Below are 22,514 nucleotides of genomic sequence, written 5' to 3'. Positions count from 1 at the left end.
GTGGTCTAAGAGCAAGCCAGCCTTGAGGATCAATCAGCACAGAAGCTGTTTTCCTTTCAGACTTTCTCTCTTTAATTGAAGCTGGTCATATGCCCCCCTCTGTATACCTTACACAGAGCAAAGGACTCCCCCCCAACCCTCATGTAACACCACTCAGGCCTGGCAGTTGGCCACCCAGGCTCACAGCTCTACATTGTGGAGCAAGGGGAGTGGGGCACATGCTTCCCTATGCATGATGTGCAGGGTATTTTAGTACTCCAGGAAATATGTGGGGGAACTAATGATAGGAAAGTATAAACATGGTGGTGGGGTAGGGGGTGGGTTGACACAGACAGGTTCACTTTTAAGAACATCTAAAGTAGGAGTGGCCAGCCCTCCTGTTGTGCTTTAACTTCAGATACCAACATGCCTCTGGGAGTCATGCCTGTAACTGTCAGTCTTGAAATGCCGCATGGGACTTGTTGTTCCACAATAGCTGAAGAACCGGAGTTGCCCACCCCTGATTTAAAGGCTCTTGAGAGACAGTCTAAAAACAGGTCCTAAGTCCAGTAACTATGCTGCACATGCTTTACAAAGTAACCAAAAACAATTCCTATACTTTCCCTGTGTGGAAAAAAATCCTCTTTCATTGCCTAACTTGCTCTCCTTCCCAGACACTGCAGCTCATAATGGGAGTTTTTCAGCGGCAGAGGCAGTACAGTCAACCCAAAGAGCTACAGTTGAATCAGCAGAGACAGTGCTGCAACCCCTGCAACAAAAACCTTTTGGCTTTAGTTCTACTTGAACACAACGTAGATGGTAGAGCTGTTTTCCTGTTTAGGGTTAGGTCCATTTATGTGCTGCTGCTGCAGCTTGATGAATCAGGGCCTCTGGGGCTTTGGTGGAGAAGTACATTTAATATACTTGGGCACAACTGCCCACTAAAATGACACTTCTTGGAATATTTTGTACATGAATGCTGTGTGAGTAGGAACCCTGCATATATACTATAGATAGTAATTTTTATTTTTTATTCTTACAGATCGAATGCATAGTGGCTGCTGAAATAATGCAAAAATATAAGAAATTACAGTTCGAAAGAGGTAAATAAGACTAGCAATATTATATGTGTGGTATTACTCAGTAGGAGTTTTGGGGTACTCTAATTTATTTTCTAAAAGGTCCCCCGCTGCGTGCCCACAAACTAAATAATGCACATGACCCTCAATGCACCACAACACATACACCAGTGTTGTGGTGCGCTGTGTTGGGAAAAAGGGGTCGGCAGCATTTTCTGGTGTGTGGATGCGTACTGAGGATCCAGAGAAAATGGATGGGCACAAGTCACACACGTATCTTAACACACACCAACATATCAAGTGGGAGGGTACAACATACACTGCAATGCAGGAACATAAGTTGTGAACTAGCCTTTAAAAGGGTTTTCCAGCAAAATTGAAATAAATCTGTCTGTCCCTTTGTCCCCTCACTGCTAAATTTAAAGCATATAAAGTGGCTTTCAAAAGTATTCACCCCCTTGGCATTTTTCCTATTTTGTTGCTTTACCACCAAAAATTAAAATAGATTTTTTGTGTGTTTGTATCATCTGATTTACACAACATGCCTACCACTTTGAAGATGCAAAATATTTTTTTTTATTGTGATGCAGACAAGAAATAAGACAAACAACCCCCAGAAAACTTGAGCGTGCATAACTATTCACCCCCTCCCCCAACCCAAAGGCAATATTTTGTAGAGCCACCCTTAGCAGCAAATTCAGCTGCAGGTCTCTTGTGATATGTCTCTATCTAGTCACTGGGATTTTTGCCCATTCGTCAAGACAAAACTGCTTCAAGTTGGATGGGTTTACTGGTGTACAGCAACCTTTAAGTCATGCCACAGTTTCTCAAATGGATTGAGGTCTGGGCTTTGACTAGACTATTCCAAGACATTTAAATGTTTCCCCTTAAACCACTCGAGTGTTGCTTTAGCAGTATGCTTAGGGTCATTGTCCTGCTTTATAGGTGAACCTCCGTCCCATTGTGTTGCCCGGAGTGGCCGCCGGGTGACACCCTTCTGAGACGTCATCACGCATGCACGTGATGACGTCATGCACAATTACCTGCCAGCGACCATCTAGGTGATGGACGCCGGCAAAAAGAGGAGAGGACATTCACCCAGTGGGATAAAGTATGCTGCTGGGTCCCCTCCTCTCTCGTGTAAATATCGGGCTCGCTATCCATGGCCGAGTGCCCAGTTTTTTAGAGGGGGTGACACCAAAATGACTGTCAATCATTTTGGTGTCACCCCCTCCGATGGTGTCTCCCGGTGTAGGCCGCACGCCCCTGTGACGCCACTGGAAATAAAGTCTATGCAAAAAGATGTAATGAGCCTTGCACGATCCCATATATCATGAACTAAAGTCTTCAATTCAGCTGTAGGTGGATTCTGAGACTAAAGTTCCCATGATCAGGAAAATGAAAGAGCCAAAGATGATAAGCAGATGATAAATGTTATTAGGTTCTTTATAGTCTCCATTCTTCTGGATGTTTCCTTCACAGAAGAGCAAGACTCCCAGACTAATTCAATAAAACGATCAGTCAGAATCCATTGTTTCCTATAGATTGCTGTGGTCACTTTGTGCTTTGCTCCATGCATTGTTCATAGATATATGTTTAATTTCTTATGATGATGTGCTTTCCATAGAAGTCTTCACTGATTACAGATAAGGTGGCAGCTTTCAGGCTGTCAAAGCTGAGAAGTCACATTGCAAGGAGCAAAACTGGTGTAAAAATGCATTACATCATAGCAATCAATCAGTCAATCAGATTTCTGATGGCTGATTATCAGTGCTGAACAATGCATTCTGATTGCCTTCTATGGTTTCTGCACTTTAGAAAAGTGATACAAGAGATACAATGTAAAAAATTCTAGAGAAGGCTGGAGGGAATTAGCAGATACATATAAGTGAATCCTGAATTATAACTGAAAAGTTTCAATGGTTGCATTCATCTGCTAATTCCCTCCAATGTTCTCTAAACTTATTTTATTTCCTATGATCCTCAGCTCCATCTAGTGGTCATAATGCAGTATTTTCCTGATTCACGGCTTCCCATAGTATTTGAAGAACATTTGACCAGAAGAGAAAATAGCCTAAATGTAATATTTAGGCGGCTTTAAAGTCAGAGTAGGGGTATTGAGAGTGACTTTACCCAATACCCAAAGCACGTGTTCCCTTAGAACAGCCTATCTCAACTAGGGTGCCATGGCATTCTGGGGTGCCTTTTAGCTTTCTCTAGGATGTAGGGATGCACCGATACGGATACTAGTAACAGTAACTGTGCCAATGCCTAGTATTTGAGCGAGTACTTGTAGTCGCCCAAATGCTCCAATACTTACCTCCGATACCGGAACTTCCGGTCAGAGGGAGATCTCCCTGTAAACGGCAGTGCCGAGGGAGCTTGGTGTCGACTTCTTTCCAATCAGGAAGCCGGGAGGTGGGTTTTGACCTGCCTCTCGGTTTCCAGATTGACTAGGAAGCTGGCTTCACTTGTTGCTAGGCTGACTGTCTTCCTAATCAATCAGTAAGCTGGGTGGCATGTAATGACCCATCTCCTGGTTTCCTGATTGGTCAGGAAGCCAGGCTGCCTAGGAACGAGTGAAGCCAGCTTCCTAGCCAATAAGGAAACCAGGAGGCGGGTCATGATGTGCCGCCCGGCTTCTTGATTGACTAGGAAGCCAGCTTCACTTGTTGGTATCAGCCTGGCAATCAGGAAGCTGAGCGGCACGTCATGACTCGCGTCCCAGCTTCCTGATTGGTCAGGAAGCCACGCTGCCCAGCAACAACTGAAGCTTTGTGAATTTTTGTATGATCGGCACACATTTTTACAAGTGCAAAAATACATGTCATGCTTTCTGCAGTTGGGGCGCCATTACTAGGTAATGGCACCGCAAATGCGACATGCGTTTTGTGAATGCACACAAAATTGTGTTATTTTGCACATGTAGCGAGTGCGAGTAAGGCGTTAAAGCAGAGCTCTGGGGAAATCAAATCTTAACCCTTGCAGTGGGTCTACCCCTGCACTGCAAGGGTTAAGTGCTCATTTTGTCTAGGGAGCTAAAATAACAGAGATATACTCATCCAAACCACAACCCTGGCTTACCCTGAGACCGGTCTTTTTAGCCTTCCGCTCTAGCAGTCTAAGGTCCTGTGAGTCATCATGTCCAATACAGTGTGTATTGGACATAAGGATGCTGGAGGGGGGGAGGAGACAGGCTGGAGGGAGCGGTCTAAGTACAAGCTGGAATCTTGGTTCAGGCAAGTATATCTTTGTTATTTAGCTCTATAGACATACCGCACACTTAAAGGAGAACTATGGGGTTAAGTCTTTTCCCCATAGTTCTCCTTAGGGTAACGGGAGGACACAAACTAGCGTCCTCCCGTCACCCTAGACTCAGTATACCGCGAGCTGTAGCTCGCGGTATACTGAGACGCCGCAGCTGAAGCGGATCCCGACAATTGTGCCGGGATCCGCCCAGCTGCGTGACGGACAGCTGGCTCTGCCTATCTAAAGGCAGAGCCAGCTGTACCCGACCCCTCCCCCATCCGTTCTGCCAGTCAGCGCTGGCGGATCGGAGCAGGGAGGGGGGTATCCAGCCCCTCCCCTGTCACGGCAGAGAGCCGTGACAGGATTGAGAGGTTAGCGAACGCCGGTATGTGTTGGCTCACCTCCCGATCCACTGAGCCGACCTGCGACAGTCTCATTGTCACAGGTCGGCTAGAACTATGAGGTGAGTGAAAAGCACTCACTTCATAGTTCTCCTTTAACCCTTGCAGTGCAGGGGTAGCCCCACTGCAAGGGTTAGGATTTGATTTTCAGTGGACAGTCTTACTCTTTATAGCTTGTAGTATTGCAGAAACTGGAGTGTTTAGGATGCCATTGCATGCTGTAAAGGTTGCCTTATGTCATTTCCAAGCCGAGCTGTCAATATTTTAAATTAAACTTCATCTTAAAAGGATTTTATAACTGTCTTTCCAGTTTGGCTGAGATCAAAGATCGGAAATAAAAGCACCTCAATGTATCTTCTTAATCACTGCACTAATCCTTCACTTTGCTGCTCCGTCCTTTTATCTTCATATGGAACCTGAATAATTAAAACTACGGCTTCTCCTAGATGAAAACACCCCTAATTTCAATACCTTTATTTAAAAAAAAAAAGGTTAAATAATTAACTGGGCAATTACTGCTACTATCCAGCTGCATTTATCATAAATGCTTTTCATTTGGAGCTGTCAGTGTGCAGACGCATTCTGAATCAACTATGTGATTTTATCTTTGACTCGGATGGAAAATTACATTGCTATCCATAAACAAGTTGATATATACACAGTACTGGAAATGATAATAATCCAACCGTGGGGAAATAACTATTTTTTCTGTACGCTGTCATTGCTTTCAGGACAAATTACCATTTAACTAAAACTTCAGTTTCACAACAATTCATTTCACATTTCTGATTGCTATACATTGCATTTTGTTCTGAAACTTTGGTACAAATGACTTTACTAATTTAGTTTAGAATCAGTAATGACTTTGCGCAAGTGACAAAAAATGACTGCTAGTTGCAACCTTTAGGTTTAGCGGTAGCGTTTGCCACGTGGAAAAGCGTGCAGAACGAAAACCACGCAAACGTTAACATATGCGTGGATTCCGCACGTTTGCGGCTATTACTATAGCTGGAAAGTGCGGAATCCACCCATAAAATCGCGCTTGGACTAATATGCCAGACGTGCGGTTTCGTACAGCACGGACACCGCAATAGTCTGAACAATGCACACTGCAATGGATTGTTTTTTATAAGGATGCACTGATATATCGGCTGCCGAAACAATGCCGAAAGTGCCATTTTCTGGCCGATATAGCGGTGCACACGCTCTTTCTCTCCTCCCCGCTGGGCGCTGCTCTGTATCCCAGTGGGGAGGAGATAAACTGTCACAGGCAGCCAAGTGCGGCGGGAGGAGATCGCTGTGAGCGGCCAGCGTCTCTCCTCCCCGCACCGCTCAGCCCCTGTCACAGATCGGGAGAGTGGTGTGGGGGTGGAGACAGCCAGCACTATCACAGCAGGCTGAGCTCTGCTCGCTCAGCCTCCTGTGACAGCTGTCAGGATGGAGAGCGGGTACAAGCAGTAAGTGATCAGTGATCGCTGAGTGTTTGTAAATAACTGTGGACAGAGTATGGTTACTGTATCCTCAATTATGAATGAATGGGAAGTGATCTACATCATCCTGTTCATTCATAATTGTGGTTATAGTAAACATACTCTGTCCTCATGTTATGAGTGAACAGGAACACTCAGTATAGAGGATTCCTGTTCATTTATAACAGGGGCTGCAGAAAAAGAGATTAAGGACTCTGTGTTCTCAATCTCTTTTTCTATTTTAAAAGGTAAATATCAGGGATCTGTTTAGACCCCTAATATTTCCCCGAAGCCCCAAAAGTAAAATAAAAATATTTAATAAAAAATGAATAAATAAAAATAAATGTAAAAAAAATTAAAATGTTCATAAAAAATCAATAAAAATAAAATATTTTAAAAAATTTGAAAAAGTTAAAATAAAAAACATTTTCAGTTTCGACCTGACCTTTTTTAAAATTTCGGTTTCGTTTCGGTTTTGAAATTTTCATTTCGGTGCACCTCTGGTTTTTTATGTTTAGCTTGGTTCCATGCATATTCACATGGCCGAAATGCGAGGAAAACCGCTCATGTGTGAATGGAGCCTTAGCTTTAGTTAGGATATCCTAGAGTCCTCATCCCAGAAGTCTGTACAGAGCTTTAGGACAAATTAAAGATCTGCTGCATGAAATACGTCATCCCTGGCATGTACTTGTATTTACTGTAATGGCATTTTGGTACTTACACAAATTGTTAAATCTTAAAGAACTCCAGGCAAAATCAAAGGGGACTCAAATAAAGCAGTTTTCTCACCTGATCCTAGGTCACATGGTGTCAGCACATGCCTCTTTCCCCCTTCACTCCAGCTCTCTGGCAATGGGATGTCCCTTGGTGTCCTCACATCTAATGCAGGTCAGTGGACCTGCATAAGACGCGATGATGTCAGCGTTCCTTAGACTGCCAAAGCCCTGGGGAGAAGAGGGAGATGGTGGGACCAAGGATCAGGTGAGTAAATCTACTTTATTTGAGTCCCGTAGACATAACCAACATTTAACTCTTGCAGTGCAGGGGTTAGCCACACTGCAAGGGTACATTTTTTTTTATTTTCCCCGGAGACTGGACAAATCCTAGGAGCCAGGTAGCCAATGCTGCTTGAAACATTTCAGCTGGAGCCTAACTTTTGAAGTTTTCCCTAGTTGTTGTCAATTTTGCTGGGTCCTAAAAAAAAATCCTGCTGGCTCCTGGATTGGACAGACTGGCTCCTAAATTCCATATTAATTTGTCCACCCCTGTTTTCAGGGGGTGCAGTATTTCTTCATTTCTAAACACAGACTAGTCAAGTGAGTTTGGTGAAGGCAGATCGTCTGACTACTCATTTTAGGAAATATCTCCATAATAGAATCTTAGTATTTATACAACAGATGCAGATGAGGTTCTGCAGTAAAGTTTATTAAAACCCTTGCATTGTATTTAGTAGACTGAGGGGGACTGTTTTTCTTCTAGAGCTACCTATAAATGGCTTTGTGTTAGATTATCTTTTGTCTCTTTGGACACTAGGACATGTGGCACATCCCCATGTCAAACAATTATGGGTCACTTTTAGATCAGACAGAAGTGTCTTTCTTTCTGCACTCCAAATTTATAATGTAGAATCATGCAAGAGAAGTAATTCAATTGGCTATCCAAAGGTCACATCAGTTTCATAATAGAAATGGTATGTCACTTGATCCAACAAAACCACCCCATGTTGAAGGAATCTAACTCGTTTTTGGTACACTTGCTCTTTAAAGTGGATGCTAACCTTAGAGATACTAAACATTAAATGTCCATATAACACATATACATTGATAAATGAATAGCACCATGTTTGAATTCTTTCTGCGTTCTGGTTACCAGCCACAAAGGCCAGCCCATAGTGTCGCTTAGCCCGCCCCCATGAATGTCTTGTAATTGCAAAGCCTGACTAGGGAATGTTTTCTGTGTGTCCCGCTGCTGTCAAAAACATAGATAGCACAAGAGGAACTGAGCAACACCCTCATTTGCTCTTTTGTCGCAAGTCAACGGCAAGAAGTTTCCAATGCTGACTGCTGGACAACCGGAGAATAGACAGAAGTCAAACATGGGGCTATGAAATTATCAAGATACATGTGTTATATGACTGTATAAAGTTCATTGATGGGTTCTATGGTGAACTTCCACTTAATTGTTAGCACTGTCACATTATGAACACAAGGGCAAGTTGTACCTTGTAATCCCAGTAGTATGGCAATGTATGGGTCTCGTCTATGGGTGCTATATATTAGGAGCAGACATGATTAGATCCCACCTCTGGTTCTGTCATAAATAATAATGCTCAATTTGCTTGAATATTTGTGTAATATCAGTAAAGTTGGTGCCCGTGCTGGTTATCTGGGAGAGGTTGGGGCAGTGATGATTAGGAAAGGGTTTCTAACCTGTTTTATTGATGTTCTTCCCCAGAATGACGAGAACATTGCTAGATCTGGCTTGATTTGGTGAAACTGTTCTCATGTCTGTGGGCTGCTGGTTAGGCCCTCAGCTGTATAGATGATTGATAGCTGATTAGTATTATGTCATTAAAGCTGAATTCCAGGCAGAAAAAAACAACACATTTAATACAGGTTTTTGTTTTCAGTAATAACATGAATTGTAAAACTGCCAGCCTTCAGCAATCTGCTGTATAGCAGATTGGGATGGGGGTTGGCACTCTACATGTGCTGCTGCTCCTTTATAGCCTTGGAGTGGGACCTGGACCAGGCTGAATATTATAACTGCAATATAGTCTGTATTTTTTTCGTTATTTTATCAGGTTTTGTAAAAAAATAAGTTTTGTTGTTTATAATATTCTAGAAGTTCTCCTGGACCCATGTAGGACTTGGTGCCCATCATCTTCCTGCCAGGCAGTATGCAAACTACAGGAGAAAGGGCCCCAGAATGCACAGCTGGTACAGTGCACTTCCTGCGACATCGAGTTCTGCTCATCATGTAAAGCCAATTGGCACCCAGGACAAGTTTGTCAAGAAAACTTGCCAATCACTTTTCTTCCGGGAGAATCAAGGTACTACTCCCTTCTTATATTATGTCTGTCATACACTGAAACAAGTACAAAAATTATTTATAACATGACAACACTTAAGTCTCTCCCTCCCTCCCTCTCTCCCTCCCTCCCTCCCTCCCTCTCTCTCTCTCTCTCCCTCTCTCTCATCACAGGTCTTCTTCATTCTGAAGTAGCCAAAAGCTTCTTATTGAACAAGCTTATATAGAATGCTATTTTCAGTTGGGTCAATCTTCGGCCTTTTGGTCATATCTATGTATTCAGATTGAGGTTCCTAGCATGCAGCTATGAATGGACTGCAGTTGTGCTGGGCTATTTACTGGCAAAGCTAAAGCTACTGCCAGGTGTAGTTAGCAGCAAAACATTCATAGGGACACTGCTTTCGAACAAGAAAACTTGGTCAGGTATGACAGACAATAGTAGGTTAGAGGGAAGAATTAATTTAATTTTCTGCTAAGATTTCACTAAGACTGTCTCTGATGCTTCCAAAAATCATTGAATGGTGTTTACATCGTAACCAGCACTAGAAAATAGCAGTGATCTAATTGGTTTCTATGGGCAACACCTCTGCACCCATTATCAAAAAAGTACATCAGAGTTTCCAAGGAGACAGAGGAGCTGCGACACAGAAGCTTAATGAGCTTCTCAATCCTAATTGTCCTTTTACCCGAGAAGAAAACAATAATGTTGACAATGTTCCCCTTTCATACATTTGTGGGCTATTCTTTTCGAGATCTTTTCATTTTGCTAATAATAGATGGCCTCTGAATCTAAAGAGAGTGGCTGAATACAAATGCAGGGATATGACCAACCATCATAAATGGCTTCCTAAACTTCAGATATCCCCTCCTCTTAAAGGAAGCCTGTACTGAAAGAAATACATTGGCTGCTCTTCCTAACCTTCCTCTAAGAATACTAATTTCCTGGCTGTCTCTGACTTTAATGTTTTCTGCACTGCTAACTTAGTATAATATTACAGATTAGAAAGGCAGGGTAAAGACAGGACTCCTGTATGCTTTTTTTTTTTTTTACCATATGATTTTTTATTGGTTTGTAAATAGAAAAGGGAATTTCCAATACAGTACAATACAACACAACATATCACATAGTGCAATTACAGAAATGTTGAGAAGTTGACATGTTTATACAGGGATGACGATTAATTTGATAGCTCCGATTAGCAGTAAATACCATAATATAACATCTTTTTGAAGATTTATGGGCGGTATGGATGTGCATCTGACTAGCAATAGTAATTGTTACATCTCTTGTATATATTCCTATAGTCTAGCATAGACGTACTGTGTTTGTTTATCAGTATGAGTGTGTAGGAGACTTCGACATCACTCTCCGTGTCGTGAACTCTATAGGTGGAGCACAGGACTCCATTTCCGGAAGGATCTTTGTCACATTAATGTAAATGAAGTTATCAGGCAGTCTGCCTAGGTTTTTCATTGAGGCAGTACGCCTTTAGGGCGTCTTTGTGCGTCCAATGTTGGTTGGCACCATTCAAGACTAAGAGACAACACAATAAGGGAAGAGGAGGGAACTGGAAAAAAGAGGAGGGGAGGTAAGTCTAGTGGGAAGGGAGTAAGAAGGGGAAGAGAGGAATTTGAGCTGCACGTAGGCTTAGGAGCGTTATTTAGTCAGAGAGGATCGTGAGAGTAAATTATATTGTACAGAGTCGGCGTGTGGCGGCTGAGGCAAAAAATTTGTCGATCCAAGGAGACCAGGTTTTTTCAAATTTGTCCATATGGTCATTAAGTTGTGCTGTTTGTTTTTCATGAGCCATAACCCAATTGATATGATTAATTACATTAGGGATGCTAAGGGGCTTCGTTAGCCAATTTTTAGCTATGTCTCTCTTTGCAGATGTGCATATATGCATCCTGTATGCTTTTTTACAGGTCTTTGCCACAGAAGGTATTAAAGATATTGGGAGTATAACTATAGCACATGGTAGTAGTTGGACAGTTCACAACTGCACATAGGAAGTCTCTAATGAAGGAGGGCAAAGCACAGGGTGGGGTCTGTAAGCTTCCACTGGATGGGGCCCTCTAATCTAAAGTGTTAAAATATTTCTGTATCTAAAAGATTATTTGGGACCATACAGTTATATACGATACAGTTTTCTGTTTAGGGTAGGCAAATATTGGTAAGGCTAGTCCGGCTTATTGCCTTGATGAACCTACTTATCTTCCTATATTACTTTTATGTTAAGTATCACAAGCCATGTTTTAATTCTGCTAACAATGTCCACATCTGACATCAGTGACTGTCAAGAGCACACTCTCAGGGCAGTTATAAGACAAACCTTGCCATGATAGAGAAGTGTAACTCTGAAGGAAAAGCTATTATTATTATTATTTAATACATTTTTTTATTATTATTTTTTTATCTGGGGGTGATACGAGCCTTAGAGACCCTAAAGTGTATGTTAAGCCAAAGGTTTTTCTCCACTTTTGGTTAGAGCAGGGAAGGATTATCTGGGGCTCCACTAGAGAGAATTACCCTCACTTCCTGTTCTGCTGATGATGGTTTCACCAGAGAGGTGAGAGAAAATCTGCAGCAGTGACAAAGACAGAAGTAAAAATCTGCTAAGGGTTCTGGCCTTCCCGCTACAATAGAAGCTTGAGCCTTTATTTTTTTTCCAGTGAGGCACCACATCTGTGTATGGCGAGTAAGACCTCTTTACGTATAGCCTGTCACATAGATTAGAGAATTGTGGTGATGTATGGGAAGCCTAGTTGTCTGTAGCTTCAATAGGCCCATGTAGAAGCAGTGAACTTGCCATAGTGCAGGCATAGTGTGGTGTGCCAGAGAAGGCTTCGAATTAGTAGCAGTGGTGGTGGAGTCACAGGATGGGTCTTTAACTGGTGTCCTATCCAACTGCTTCAGTGTGTTCAGCAGCATTTGTGGCCTGCTCAAGATGTGTAGGTGGTCCCATTATGTTTGTCGTAGAAACCAAAATCCTCTTTTATGATCCTGAATCTGTACAATGAAGGTTGGTACAGGTGTCAGCAGGTTATAAGCAGCCTCACAAGCCTTGTTTCTGGACCCCTTTGGTGAGGATCCTTATTTTCCTATGATAGTATGGTTGTGGCAATCATCAATTCACTACAGCACCCTGCATGAACGGTGGGTAAGGTTGGAAACTATGCAACAGATACAGTACAATTCGTAGCCAGTGGCGATTGCAGGTCTGTGTTCAGAAAAGACCCAGAGAAAAGGATATTGTTAGGATCATTGGCAGGAGCCCCAAGAATCATATCTGCTCACATGCCCAACTTGGCTATGCCTCCGTTATTATTATAATTACATAGTCCTTGGATTGGTTTTTAATGCATCTGCATTATGGAAAATCCTTATTCTAAATGTTTGTTCCACCTTTTTCCTCATACTTAAAAAAAAATGGCCATTTAAAATGTGACAAAAAGAATCTTATTATTGGAGTCAACAGCTCTGTTTCTACCCCAATGTGCAGTTGATAGGGGATAATTTAATATGAGTTTTAACACCTCTGATTACTGCATATTGAGATGTTTATATACAGCATTTTATTTGCTTCAGTCTGAGCTCTTCCTCTTTTAGCTCTGCACAGAAAACAGTGGAAGATGACGTACCGATCAAACGTTGTCCTAAATGTAAAGTCTACATAGAACGGGATGAAGGCTGCGCACAGATGATGTGTAAGAACTGCAAGCACGCCTTCTGCTGGTACTGCCTGGAGTCTCTGGATGTCAGTATACATTTCCTCTACACTTCTCACATCTCAACGTAGCTATAAATAGAATTATGCAGAGCTCTTTATTATAAGTTATTTCTTCTTTTATACAGGATGACTTCCTGCTCATACATTACGATAAAGGACCATGTCGGAACAAATTAGGTCATTCTCGGGCGTCCGTCATATGGCACAGAACACAGGTTTGTGAACATGTTGACTGGTACTCAGTTAGTTGTAAACATGATTAAAGTATTTTGATGGGCTAGATTAAAGAAGGACTCCGGGCTAACCTGCACTGCAAGAGTTAGGTGCTTGTTTTGCCTAGGGGGCTCAAATAAAGCTGCATTACTCATCTGATCCTCGGTCCCCTTGTGGTCAGCGCTCACCTCTTTCCCACTCTGCATTGGCTATGAAATGGCCCTTAGGTTCAGTGGCGGAACTATCGCCATAGTGACCCAGGCGGCCGCTATGGGGCCCGGGGCACAGGGTGGCCCGGCCAGGACAAGGAACAAAGAGGTCCCTCTGATACCGTGTGGGCCGCCTGGGTCACTGGCGGCTGTGAGGAGGAATACGCCACTGTTCAGATCACTGACAACCTGTCAGTGATCTGTGCAGCAGTGCGTTCCTCCTCACAGCCACTGCTGAGTCAGTGACAGCCAGCACCTGCGGAGGAGGAGGAGGAGGTGGGGACGAGACGTCGGTGGAGGAGGAGGCGGGCCCAGCGGTGGAGGAGGCTGACAGCAGATCGGGGCTGACAGGTAAGAGGTGTGCAGGGATGTGACCAGCCCACCTGAGACCCTGCAGAGCCCACCATAGAGAGTATATGGTTAGCTCTGCATGGGGCGCTCTCAGGTGGGCTGTTTGGGATCTCAGGTGGCTCTGCAAGGGGCATAGCTAGAAATCACAGGGCCCCATACAAAATTTTGCTATGGGGCCCTGTGATTTCTAGTTACGCCCCTGCTTAGGGTCCTCATGTCTAATGCAGGTCAGTGGACCTGCATAAGAGGTGATGACGTCAGACTGCCGAAGCCCAGGGCAAAGAGGCTGCGAGGACTGGTCTAGCAACCCTGAGGGAGCTGGCAGCACTTAGGATCATGTCCTGCCAGCTTTATTTTTTACCCCATAGACAAAATGAGCTCTCAAAGGGTAGCCCAATTGCAAGGGTAAGTTTCTTGTTTGCCCAGAGTTATTTTTCAAGTTAAAAAGCTGTGAGAATGGTAAAATGTCATTCCACACAAAATGTCACTTTTAGGTCGATGCTGGTGAGCTGCATCAATCACTATTTTTAGTTTGCCATGGACACCTATAGTAAGTTCTCTATTGGACTTTTCTGTCTGTCTCCAGTTATTACACAGCCTTACATCTCCTACTATAATAATAATTGATAATAATTGAAAAAGGGACCTTCTTCTGACAATGATAGCAGGACTGGTTTATTATGACCATAGTGGGATACTCTTGTAGCAGCCATAGCAAGTTAGCAGACACAGAGATCGCCCTAAGTGATGTAGGACACCACTGTATGACTTGTTCTGCAAGCATCTTCCCAAATATTTGGGTTTACTGACCCTTTAATGAGTAACAAGAGCCCACGTAGCCTGGCCAAAACAAAAGTCACCACCTGGATTTAGCTAAGCAAATAAGTAAGAGCTATAATGGTTGGTTCAGTTGGTCAGGTTCAGCAACTTTATGTGCCCCAAAATTGAGGTCTGCTGCCTACCTGAATACACTGAATGACCAGGTTTTTCAGTCAATGTATTTTTCCATTTTCTTCCATGATGACACATTGGGCATATTCCATGATGAGACATCTCTTTCCCACATGGATTGGCCACCACACAGTCTAGACCAGGGGTAGCAAACCTCCGGCCCTCCAGCTGTGGTGAAACTACAAATCCCATGATGCATCTCTCCTCGGGAGTCATGTCTGTGGCTGTGAGAATCTTGCAATGCCTCATGGGATTTGTAGTTCCACCACAGCTGGAGGGCCGGAGGTTTGCTACCCCTGGTCTAGACCTTAACCTTATAGAGAATCTTTGGAATGTGCAGAAGAAGATGTTACTCAGTGGTCCGACTCTCCCATCATCACCTTGATGAAAAATTAATACAACTCTAGATGGAAGTAAATGTTGTGACATTGCATAAGCTGATCGAAGTGATACCACAGAGAATGTGTGCCATAATCAAAGCTGAAGGCAGCCCAACTAAATATTAGATTATGGGACTTTTTTTGGACCAGGCAGTGTATTATCCATTTAAGGACCTAGGATGTACCTTGTACGCTCTTGAGTCCTTCCTGTTGTATGCAAGCCCACAAATGTAAACGCTTAGCCATACTGAAAATATGACAGCCGATGTCACAATCCCTGAAATTCATAAAGGGTGTCCTAGATACTCTTTAAAAATGGTGGAACATCTGACACTTGATTGTATGTGTCATTAAGGTGTATATCAATCTGCCACAGTTCTAACAGGACTGTTCCAAGACTCTCTCCTTCGTGTTTAGTTTTAGTACTTGGAGTAGTTGGCAGAGTAATAGAAATGTATCAAATATAAGTTCAAGAGCAACTTGAAGACAAATTCTCTCTTAATTGTCTCAAAGCTGCATTATATTTCTTACACATGCAATATAATGAACAATTTTCCTCCAACACAGAAGAGGTCTTATTTACCTCCACTCTCCTTATCACTAATATGGTGGTTTTTGTCACAACAGCGCCATACAGTCAAAATGATGCAAATACTTGAATTTGTTGCATGCGTCAGTACTAATAATAAAAATGTCATAGGGTTTCTATAAATTTGGAGCAAAGCTTCCAACTACATACAGACCACAAGAAATGTATCACAAATGCCTTATTAAATCGCCCTTCAGTATAAAACTGTTGCACGTTCTCTCTGAGCTTGCATGAGTTTCCTGCCCAATCCATAGGTGGTAGGTTAATTGGCTCCTGGCTAAACTGGCCCTAGGATGTGTGCATATAAGATTGGGACCTTAGATTGCAAGCTCCTTGAGGGCAGGGACTGATGGGACCGATTTTAAATACCTAAAATGAATAAATTCATCTCCTGCCAGCCAGCGCCATCTAGTGCTGAAAGCTCAAAATGTGCACTGTAATTGTTTTTCAATGTTTTATGCACTCAACCCTATATGATATATATTTTTTTCTCTGCAGGTGGTTGGAATATTTGCAGGATTTGGTCTTTTGCTGTTAGTAGCCTCACCTTTCCTCTTACTGGCCACTCCTTTTGTCCTGTGCTGCAAATGTAAATGCAGTAAAGGGGACGATGACCCCCTGCCAACTTAATCATAGGGAGAATAAAAATTGCAAAGTACACCTTTCCTGTGCACTGTTGGAGGCTATGGTACAAGTGGGATACAACGTAGCTTGACCAGCTCCCCTGGCATTCAGAGACACATTCAGAGAGTGTTTGTCATACGAAAATCATGATAACCACATCATCTAGGAGATAGGAGGATCGGATCGCACAATGTACAGAAGACATACATCATCAACTTGTGTCATAAATATGTGTTCTGACGGTTGATTTTAAAACTTTTATGCAAGTTGTTCTATTTTTTTTTTTTTAATTCTTTCCAGTTAATCATCATCATCATCATCATCATCCCTAATACTTATTTTACGGCATTCCTTGTTTCTTAGAGGATTTTTTATATATTTTTTTTTGTTATAGAATGCTGCATATTTCTTATGCATTGTTCTGAAAGGAATTGTTTTTTTGCTGTAGATTAATGTTCTTTTATATTCGAGGGTACCACAGAGAACTGAGCCTCTAATTGTTGCTGAAATAACAGTAGTCCAAATTGACCAAAGTGTGAATGATCTAAAAAAAAAAGTAAAACATGTAAAGAGATGCTATGCTTAGTTTTTATTGTTTGCTGTTTATATGCATTTGTACATTATAGATGTTTAATACATACATTGATTGCTAATTTTTCTGTCAACATGGTTTGGTGTCCAGATTTGGGGCTTGCGTTGATGGCATCAGTTTGAGATGCTTCTGAGATCACTCATGGACAAGTGAATTTAACCTGTAGTGCAGAGCTGTCCCTATAATAAGGCAACCAGCATATTGTAGGATTACGTGGGGGGGAGTGTAAGGGGGTGGCAGGGTGAGTGGCATGGCAGCTCTACTGCACAATGTTTACAGTGTGCCTGCCACCCCCTTTCCCTCTAGAGCATCTCGGATTGCTGAGAGCCAGGCGGGGAGATGTGTAAGAGCCATGCACATTTCCTAGCCCAGCTCTTAGCAACTTGGTACCCTCTGGCTGGCATCCCGCTAGCTCCTGGCAACAAGTGATGTCACTGGTTGCCAGGAGCTGGGCGGGACACCGGCCAGAGTGGTGCTATTACTCCCCCATGTGTGGCTGGTGGCGTCACACTCCCCTGCAACCTGCCCTTTCTATCCGGCCTTAGGCGAGATTGGGACGCCCCTCCTGTAGTGGACTTCCTTCTGATCTACATTTGATCTGCTGATCTGATCTTAAGCTGGTTTTGTATTACCATAGACCTGTGTGGAATGGTAAAACCCGCTTGAAGCGAACAAAAACCCATCAACACAAACTATAATAATGACCGGGTAGAAAATGCATAGTTTAGATGGAGGTCTCCTTTGACTCCCAGCACAACCTGACAAGCTTGGCTTTTCAGCAGAGCTACTGCTGTCACTGATAATGAGTTCTCCTTATATGTTTATATAAAATACACTGGTGGGCAGGTGACTGATTTTTTTTTGTGTCCTGCAACTTCTAGTGAATTCTATATAAGACAATATGAAGAATTGTGTTGGCCACTGGCAAGCTGAATGTGGCAGTTCACAGCCTGGCTGGGGATAGATTAATAATCTCCAAGAAGACCTGGATAGCAGTGATGATTGTGCATGGGATTGAGCCCTGCTTTATTACAACCATAGAGAGTTAGGCTGGCCACACACATATAGCTTAGTGGGCTGAATCAGAGAAAACTGCTCAGTTCTCACTATCCTGCTACACAGTGTGCATGGAGGAATGCGCCCCACTGGCTGTCACAATACCCAATGGTGATTGTAGCTGATTGGCTGCTGTTAGTGTTTGGCCCACAGTTTTTCCCCTGGCTCCTTTGATGTTCCAATTGACATTTGTCGAGCCAGGTGGTTCTGGCAGTGCCACCCACGGTTAGAATTTCAGCCAATTCCTATTAAATTATAACCGTGTGTGGCCAACTTTACTTTTGAAATAATGAATCAAGTGTACTACCAACACCTAAAGCATTGTCAAGAGCAGCGGTAGCCAAATTCCAGCCCATGAGGCATTGCGAGACTTTGACAGCCACAGGCATGACTCCCAGCGGCAGTTGCATGATAGGATTGGTAGTGTCAGCACAGCTGGAGGGCTTAAGTTTGGATACCCCGGTCTTGAGGCTCTTATGATGTATTATAGTAACTAGAACTGCTCAGAGTACCCAATGAAAAAGCTTTTTTTTCAAAGTGCAGTCTGACTAAATGTAATGAATATCTGCAGCTCTATGCCACCCCCTTGCTCTATATAGGTATTTTGGGAAAATTCATAGCATTCACTGCACATTGATGATCACCTATAACTATTATCACTGCCAACTTCATACTTATACTCATCTAAAGTGAACATGTTACAGTTGTTGGTCTGGGGGGAATATAAGAAGCAGTACATTCAGGCAAATGGGGAACATCAATCCCCTTCTGAGTGGTGATCATGGTGGGGATCACACAAATAGAAGACAGCACTACAAGGTCACATGGCCATGGATATCAAGCACCGAAAGTCTCTGCATAGTAAGCTCACTGTCATTGTTCACTACGTAGTTGCTTTCTGAGCTGATCTTGGGATTTTTAAGCCAGGGAAGGAGAAAATGGAAGCACTGTTGGTGGCTCAGAAGCTGACGCAGGAAGTGACAGTCCTTTTGTAGAATTGCTGGCCTGGTAGCCTTGCTTAGAACTCTCAATTTTCTGCACTTCTATAAGAACTCCTTATACAGATTGCAATACTGTGTTTGGTTGTGAGGGTAGAATGTGGTGACAGGGTCTCTTTAAAGTTTCAATGAAATTTCCAGAGTAATTTTCAATATATTTAAATCTGAAGCTTCATTAAAATAATACATGGTGATCCTGCCATAAAGGTCCTTGATCAGGTACTTTTTATTATAGGGTGACAACATTCTTTTATTGTCTCCTAATTGTGCTCCTCCGTTATCACCCTGTCAAGCAGGCTTCCAATGGAGACTACAAGTGGCCATTTCAACACACATTACACAGAGATGGTCCGCTAGTGTCACCATTGGGAGACCTGCTCTGAGAAATGTCATGCAGCCATCACTTGAATACAAAGAGGCTTTGGTAGATCAGCAGCACTGAAATGCTGAAAAAAATGGAAACAAGCATTTTATTTAAAGAAAATGACAGTTGTTTATGAAATGCAGGGCTTTAGCAAACTAGAAGTCATACAGTTAGCCCTCGTTCACACCTGAACGTTTTGTAGCGCGTTCTACGCTCGACGAACGCTCTACAAAACGCTCAAAAATATAAATCCCATTGTATTCAATAATCTCGTTCCCACCTTGACGTATTTCCGCCCGTCCCTAACGCGCTACAAAACGGCCCACGCCTGAAAAGGTACAGGTACTACTTTGGGCCGTTTTGTTGCGCGTTTCCATTGGGGTACAGCCAAGTAGCCTCGGAAACGCGCGACGTTCGCGCATATGCAATACGCCTAGGTGTGAACGAGACCTTAAGGTTTACATCTACTCTAAGGTTCGGTGACTCAGAAAGTATTGAAGTCAATGGATCAGTCTTAGATCCCATTCACACCAGGGCGGTTGCGGATCAGTGCGGCTACCGCAAGGGAGGTTTGGAGAGTTTTTAATTGTGTTTCAGCGCTGAAATGCTATTAAAAACGCCCCAAACCGCACTGATCAGCGTGGTTCCATTGAAACCTGTATGGAAAACGCACGTCTCAGTGCTGAAAAAATAGCGCACGGAGCAGTTCGGGCAGGGGGTGGTTCGGATAGTAATGTATGGGATTGTTCAAGTCAGCGGATCTGCCCCAGTGTGAACGGGGCCTTATGGATGACCAGTTAACATTTTTCAGTGGGATGTCAGCAATGGCAGCCGCTGCTCTTTACTCGTGACAGGTTTACTTTAAATATAAAAGAACTGGCCTGGTAAATTATTTCCCTGATCAGCCGCCAAAGGTCATTGAGCAGCTTGAGCTAAGGGGGAGAGTGTTTCTTTCATGGAAAGTAGAGATTTGCATACAGATGGCAGCGTGGGATTCTCAGCCTACATAATGTGGACTGCCAAATATATACTTCATGTACCTGGGTCTAGTTTTATCTCAATGGGTTTTCTACAGTTTCACTTTAAAGAGACACTGTCACCATGCCCATGACAGTGTAAAACCCACCCCCTGACTCACCTCTTCAGGGCTCCCCCACTGCCCCTGGTCCTGTGACCACCACAGCAAGTGCTTCTGGGTATTGGTGAGCATGTGACCTCCTCCTTTGACGTAATGTTTGACCGGAGCATTGTTACATGATGGATGGTGTGATATCACTGCTCCCTCTGAGCTCCAACACCCGGTATTTTGGTGGAAGCTGCACTAGAAGTAGGGGCATTAGGGGTGCCGTGGATGGTGAGTATCAACTGGTGTTGAGTGGGGACGTTTTACAAAGGCACTGTAATGTTGCCCTCTAAGGACTAGATAACAATGTCTCGTTAAAGCTTAGTCTGTGCTTCCATTCTTGTTTCTGTTACAATGACATTGCAGCACTGAGAGGATGTGGAAGTCTGGGTAGTCAGGCAATGTTCAGAATCTCAGAACATTACTGTCAGTGACTTAAAGGTATTTTCTTACCTACTATATGTGTCTTGGGTGGAGGCCTTTCTGCAGATTCCAGGCTCCCCTGAGCAGTTTGAAAGTTAAAGTAGAGGGACAAACTGAGGGACAGACTGAGCCTCCTCTCATTAGCATACACTGCTTCGTTGTCCCCTCCTTAGCATTACATAGGGGGGAGGCACTGCGAGATTTTTAAGCAGGTATAAAGTACTTGAAATGTAAGCAGCAATTTTTAAGTTGTACACTAGGAATGGGAACATGGAACAAATATAAAGCAGACTTTATCCCAATTTGACTGCAAAAGTGGAAATACACTTTAACTCTGAACCACAATGTAACCTCTTTACTGCAGCCATGTATAAAACAGGCAGAGCTTAACACTGACATCCAGTAAAACAGCTGTATATACATATATACATACATACATACATACATACATACATACATACATACATACGGACTGTCTTATCTACTTTTTTTCATTCACAGTGATTTCCACACGCCTGCCAGACAGCACAGTCAGTCTTATTTGCAGTCTAAGCTGTACAGGAGTGTAACGATGAGGTCATCCATTTCTCTGCTCTAAATGCGGTCAGTGATGACAATTTCCTGTTTGTGCTTCAGACCCGTTCACCCTCATATTGGCTAATGAAGCCATCTGTCTCATTTAAAGACCAAGAGAACTTCAGGAAGGTCATACAGTATTTTTACCAGGCTTTGTAGAGAAATTCCAGAAATGTGTTCACATCCCGTGTTCTGATTGTACGGTGATCGTCATGTACATTTAGGCACACTTCAAATGCCTGAGGACCATTAAGCTAAAGTTATGTGGAGCTCAAAAGACGAATGGCAACGTTGTTTAAATGAAATGCAAATTCTTCATGAGCACGTTTACTCAATGGTGCACATGTGTATTGAACAAAAAGAGATCTTTTAATAGGCACAATTTTAATGTAAGGACCCCTGCATCTCCCTTTACAGCTGCGTGTCCCTCATACAGCCATTATTGTGTGGTTTGCGCTGGCTAGGGAGTTATAATTTGTTTTCCATATAGGGAGTCTCATTCTTGGAAAGAAGAAGATGTAAAACGTTACACTTAACTCACCAGTAGCCATTTAGTCATCTACAGTATGAGTAGAAGATCAGTTTTGGAAGTACTTAAACAAAATAAATGTCCCTGAATAAGCAAAGTGACAGGTTCTCTTTAATTAATAACCCACCATCCTGCACACACACCAACCAATACTGTGATTGTGCTTTCTTGCCCCTTAATTTCTCCATGGAAATAACCAATAGTAAACCAAGGCATTTGAACCCCTTATATCTGCTAAAAAAGTTGATCATCCCGGTATAAAGTTTATTTCTACATGGTACAAAAGATCGTTGACGTGTTTTAGCCCTGTCATGTAGAGATAAAGTGGGATGATTAACTTTGTGTGCTGGTTTTTGAGGATATTTAGTCCATTGGGTTTCGGCAGAAACACATTACCTGGGCACCATGGTTCTTTAGAGTGGATTTAGGTGGGAAGAAGTGAAGCAGCTTTCCTTTTCTGTTTGACCTCCTTCTTCCAAGGATGCAAGGCTTGGGCCTCAGCAGCCAATTGTTAGGAACTGAAGAAAGTCAACTCTAAATTCCAACAAAATCTAAAGCTTATTCAGCAGAAATGTGAGCTATGAGTTATGGCCCAATT

At 42.9% G+C, this 22,514-nt stretch overlaps 1 protein-coding gene across 1 annotated transcript in view; it reads left to right on the top strand.

Moving 5' to 3' along the window:
• Positions 1-16,266, top strand: part of RNF144A (ring finger protein 144A) — a 50,363-nt gene extending 34,097 nt beyond the window's left edge. The window contains exons 4-8 of the mRNA XM_018557719.1: positions 1,022-1,082; positions 9,022-9,229; positions 12,818-12,965; positions 13,064-13,153; positions 16,130-16,266. Coding sequence (XP_018413221.1) covers positions 1,022-1,082; positions 9,022-9,229; positions 12,818-12,965; positions 13,064-13,153; positions 16,130-16,261 — 639 coding nt within the window. The 3' untranslated portion in view covers positions 16,262-16,266. The remainder of the gene's footprint in view (positions 1-1,021; positions 1,083-9,021; positions 9,230-12,817; positions 12,966-13,063; positions 13,154-16,129) is intronic.
• The last annotated feature ends 6,248 nt before the right edge of the window (positions 16,267-22,514 follow it).

The sequence above is a fragment of the Nanorana parkeri genome, unplaced genomic scaffold (assembly GCF_000935625.1).
Source record: "Nanorana parkeri isolate BGI_ZX_2015 unplaced genomic scaffold, ASM93562v1 scaffold298, whole genome shotgun sequence".
NCBI classification, from domain to species: domain Eukaryota; kingdom Metazoa; phylum Chordata; class Amphibia; order Anura; family Dicroglossidae; genus Nanorana; species Nanorana parkeri.
Note: the sequence above shows the minus strand (reverse complement) of the source record. Positions and strands in the feature narration are given on the sequence as shown.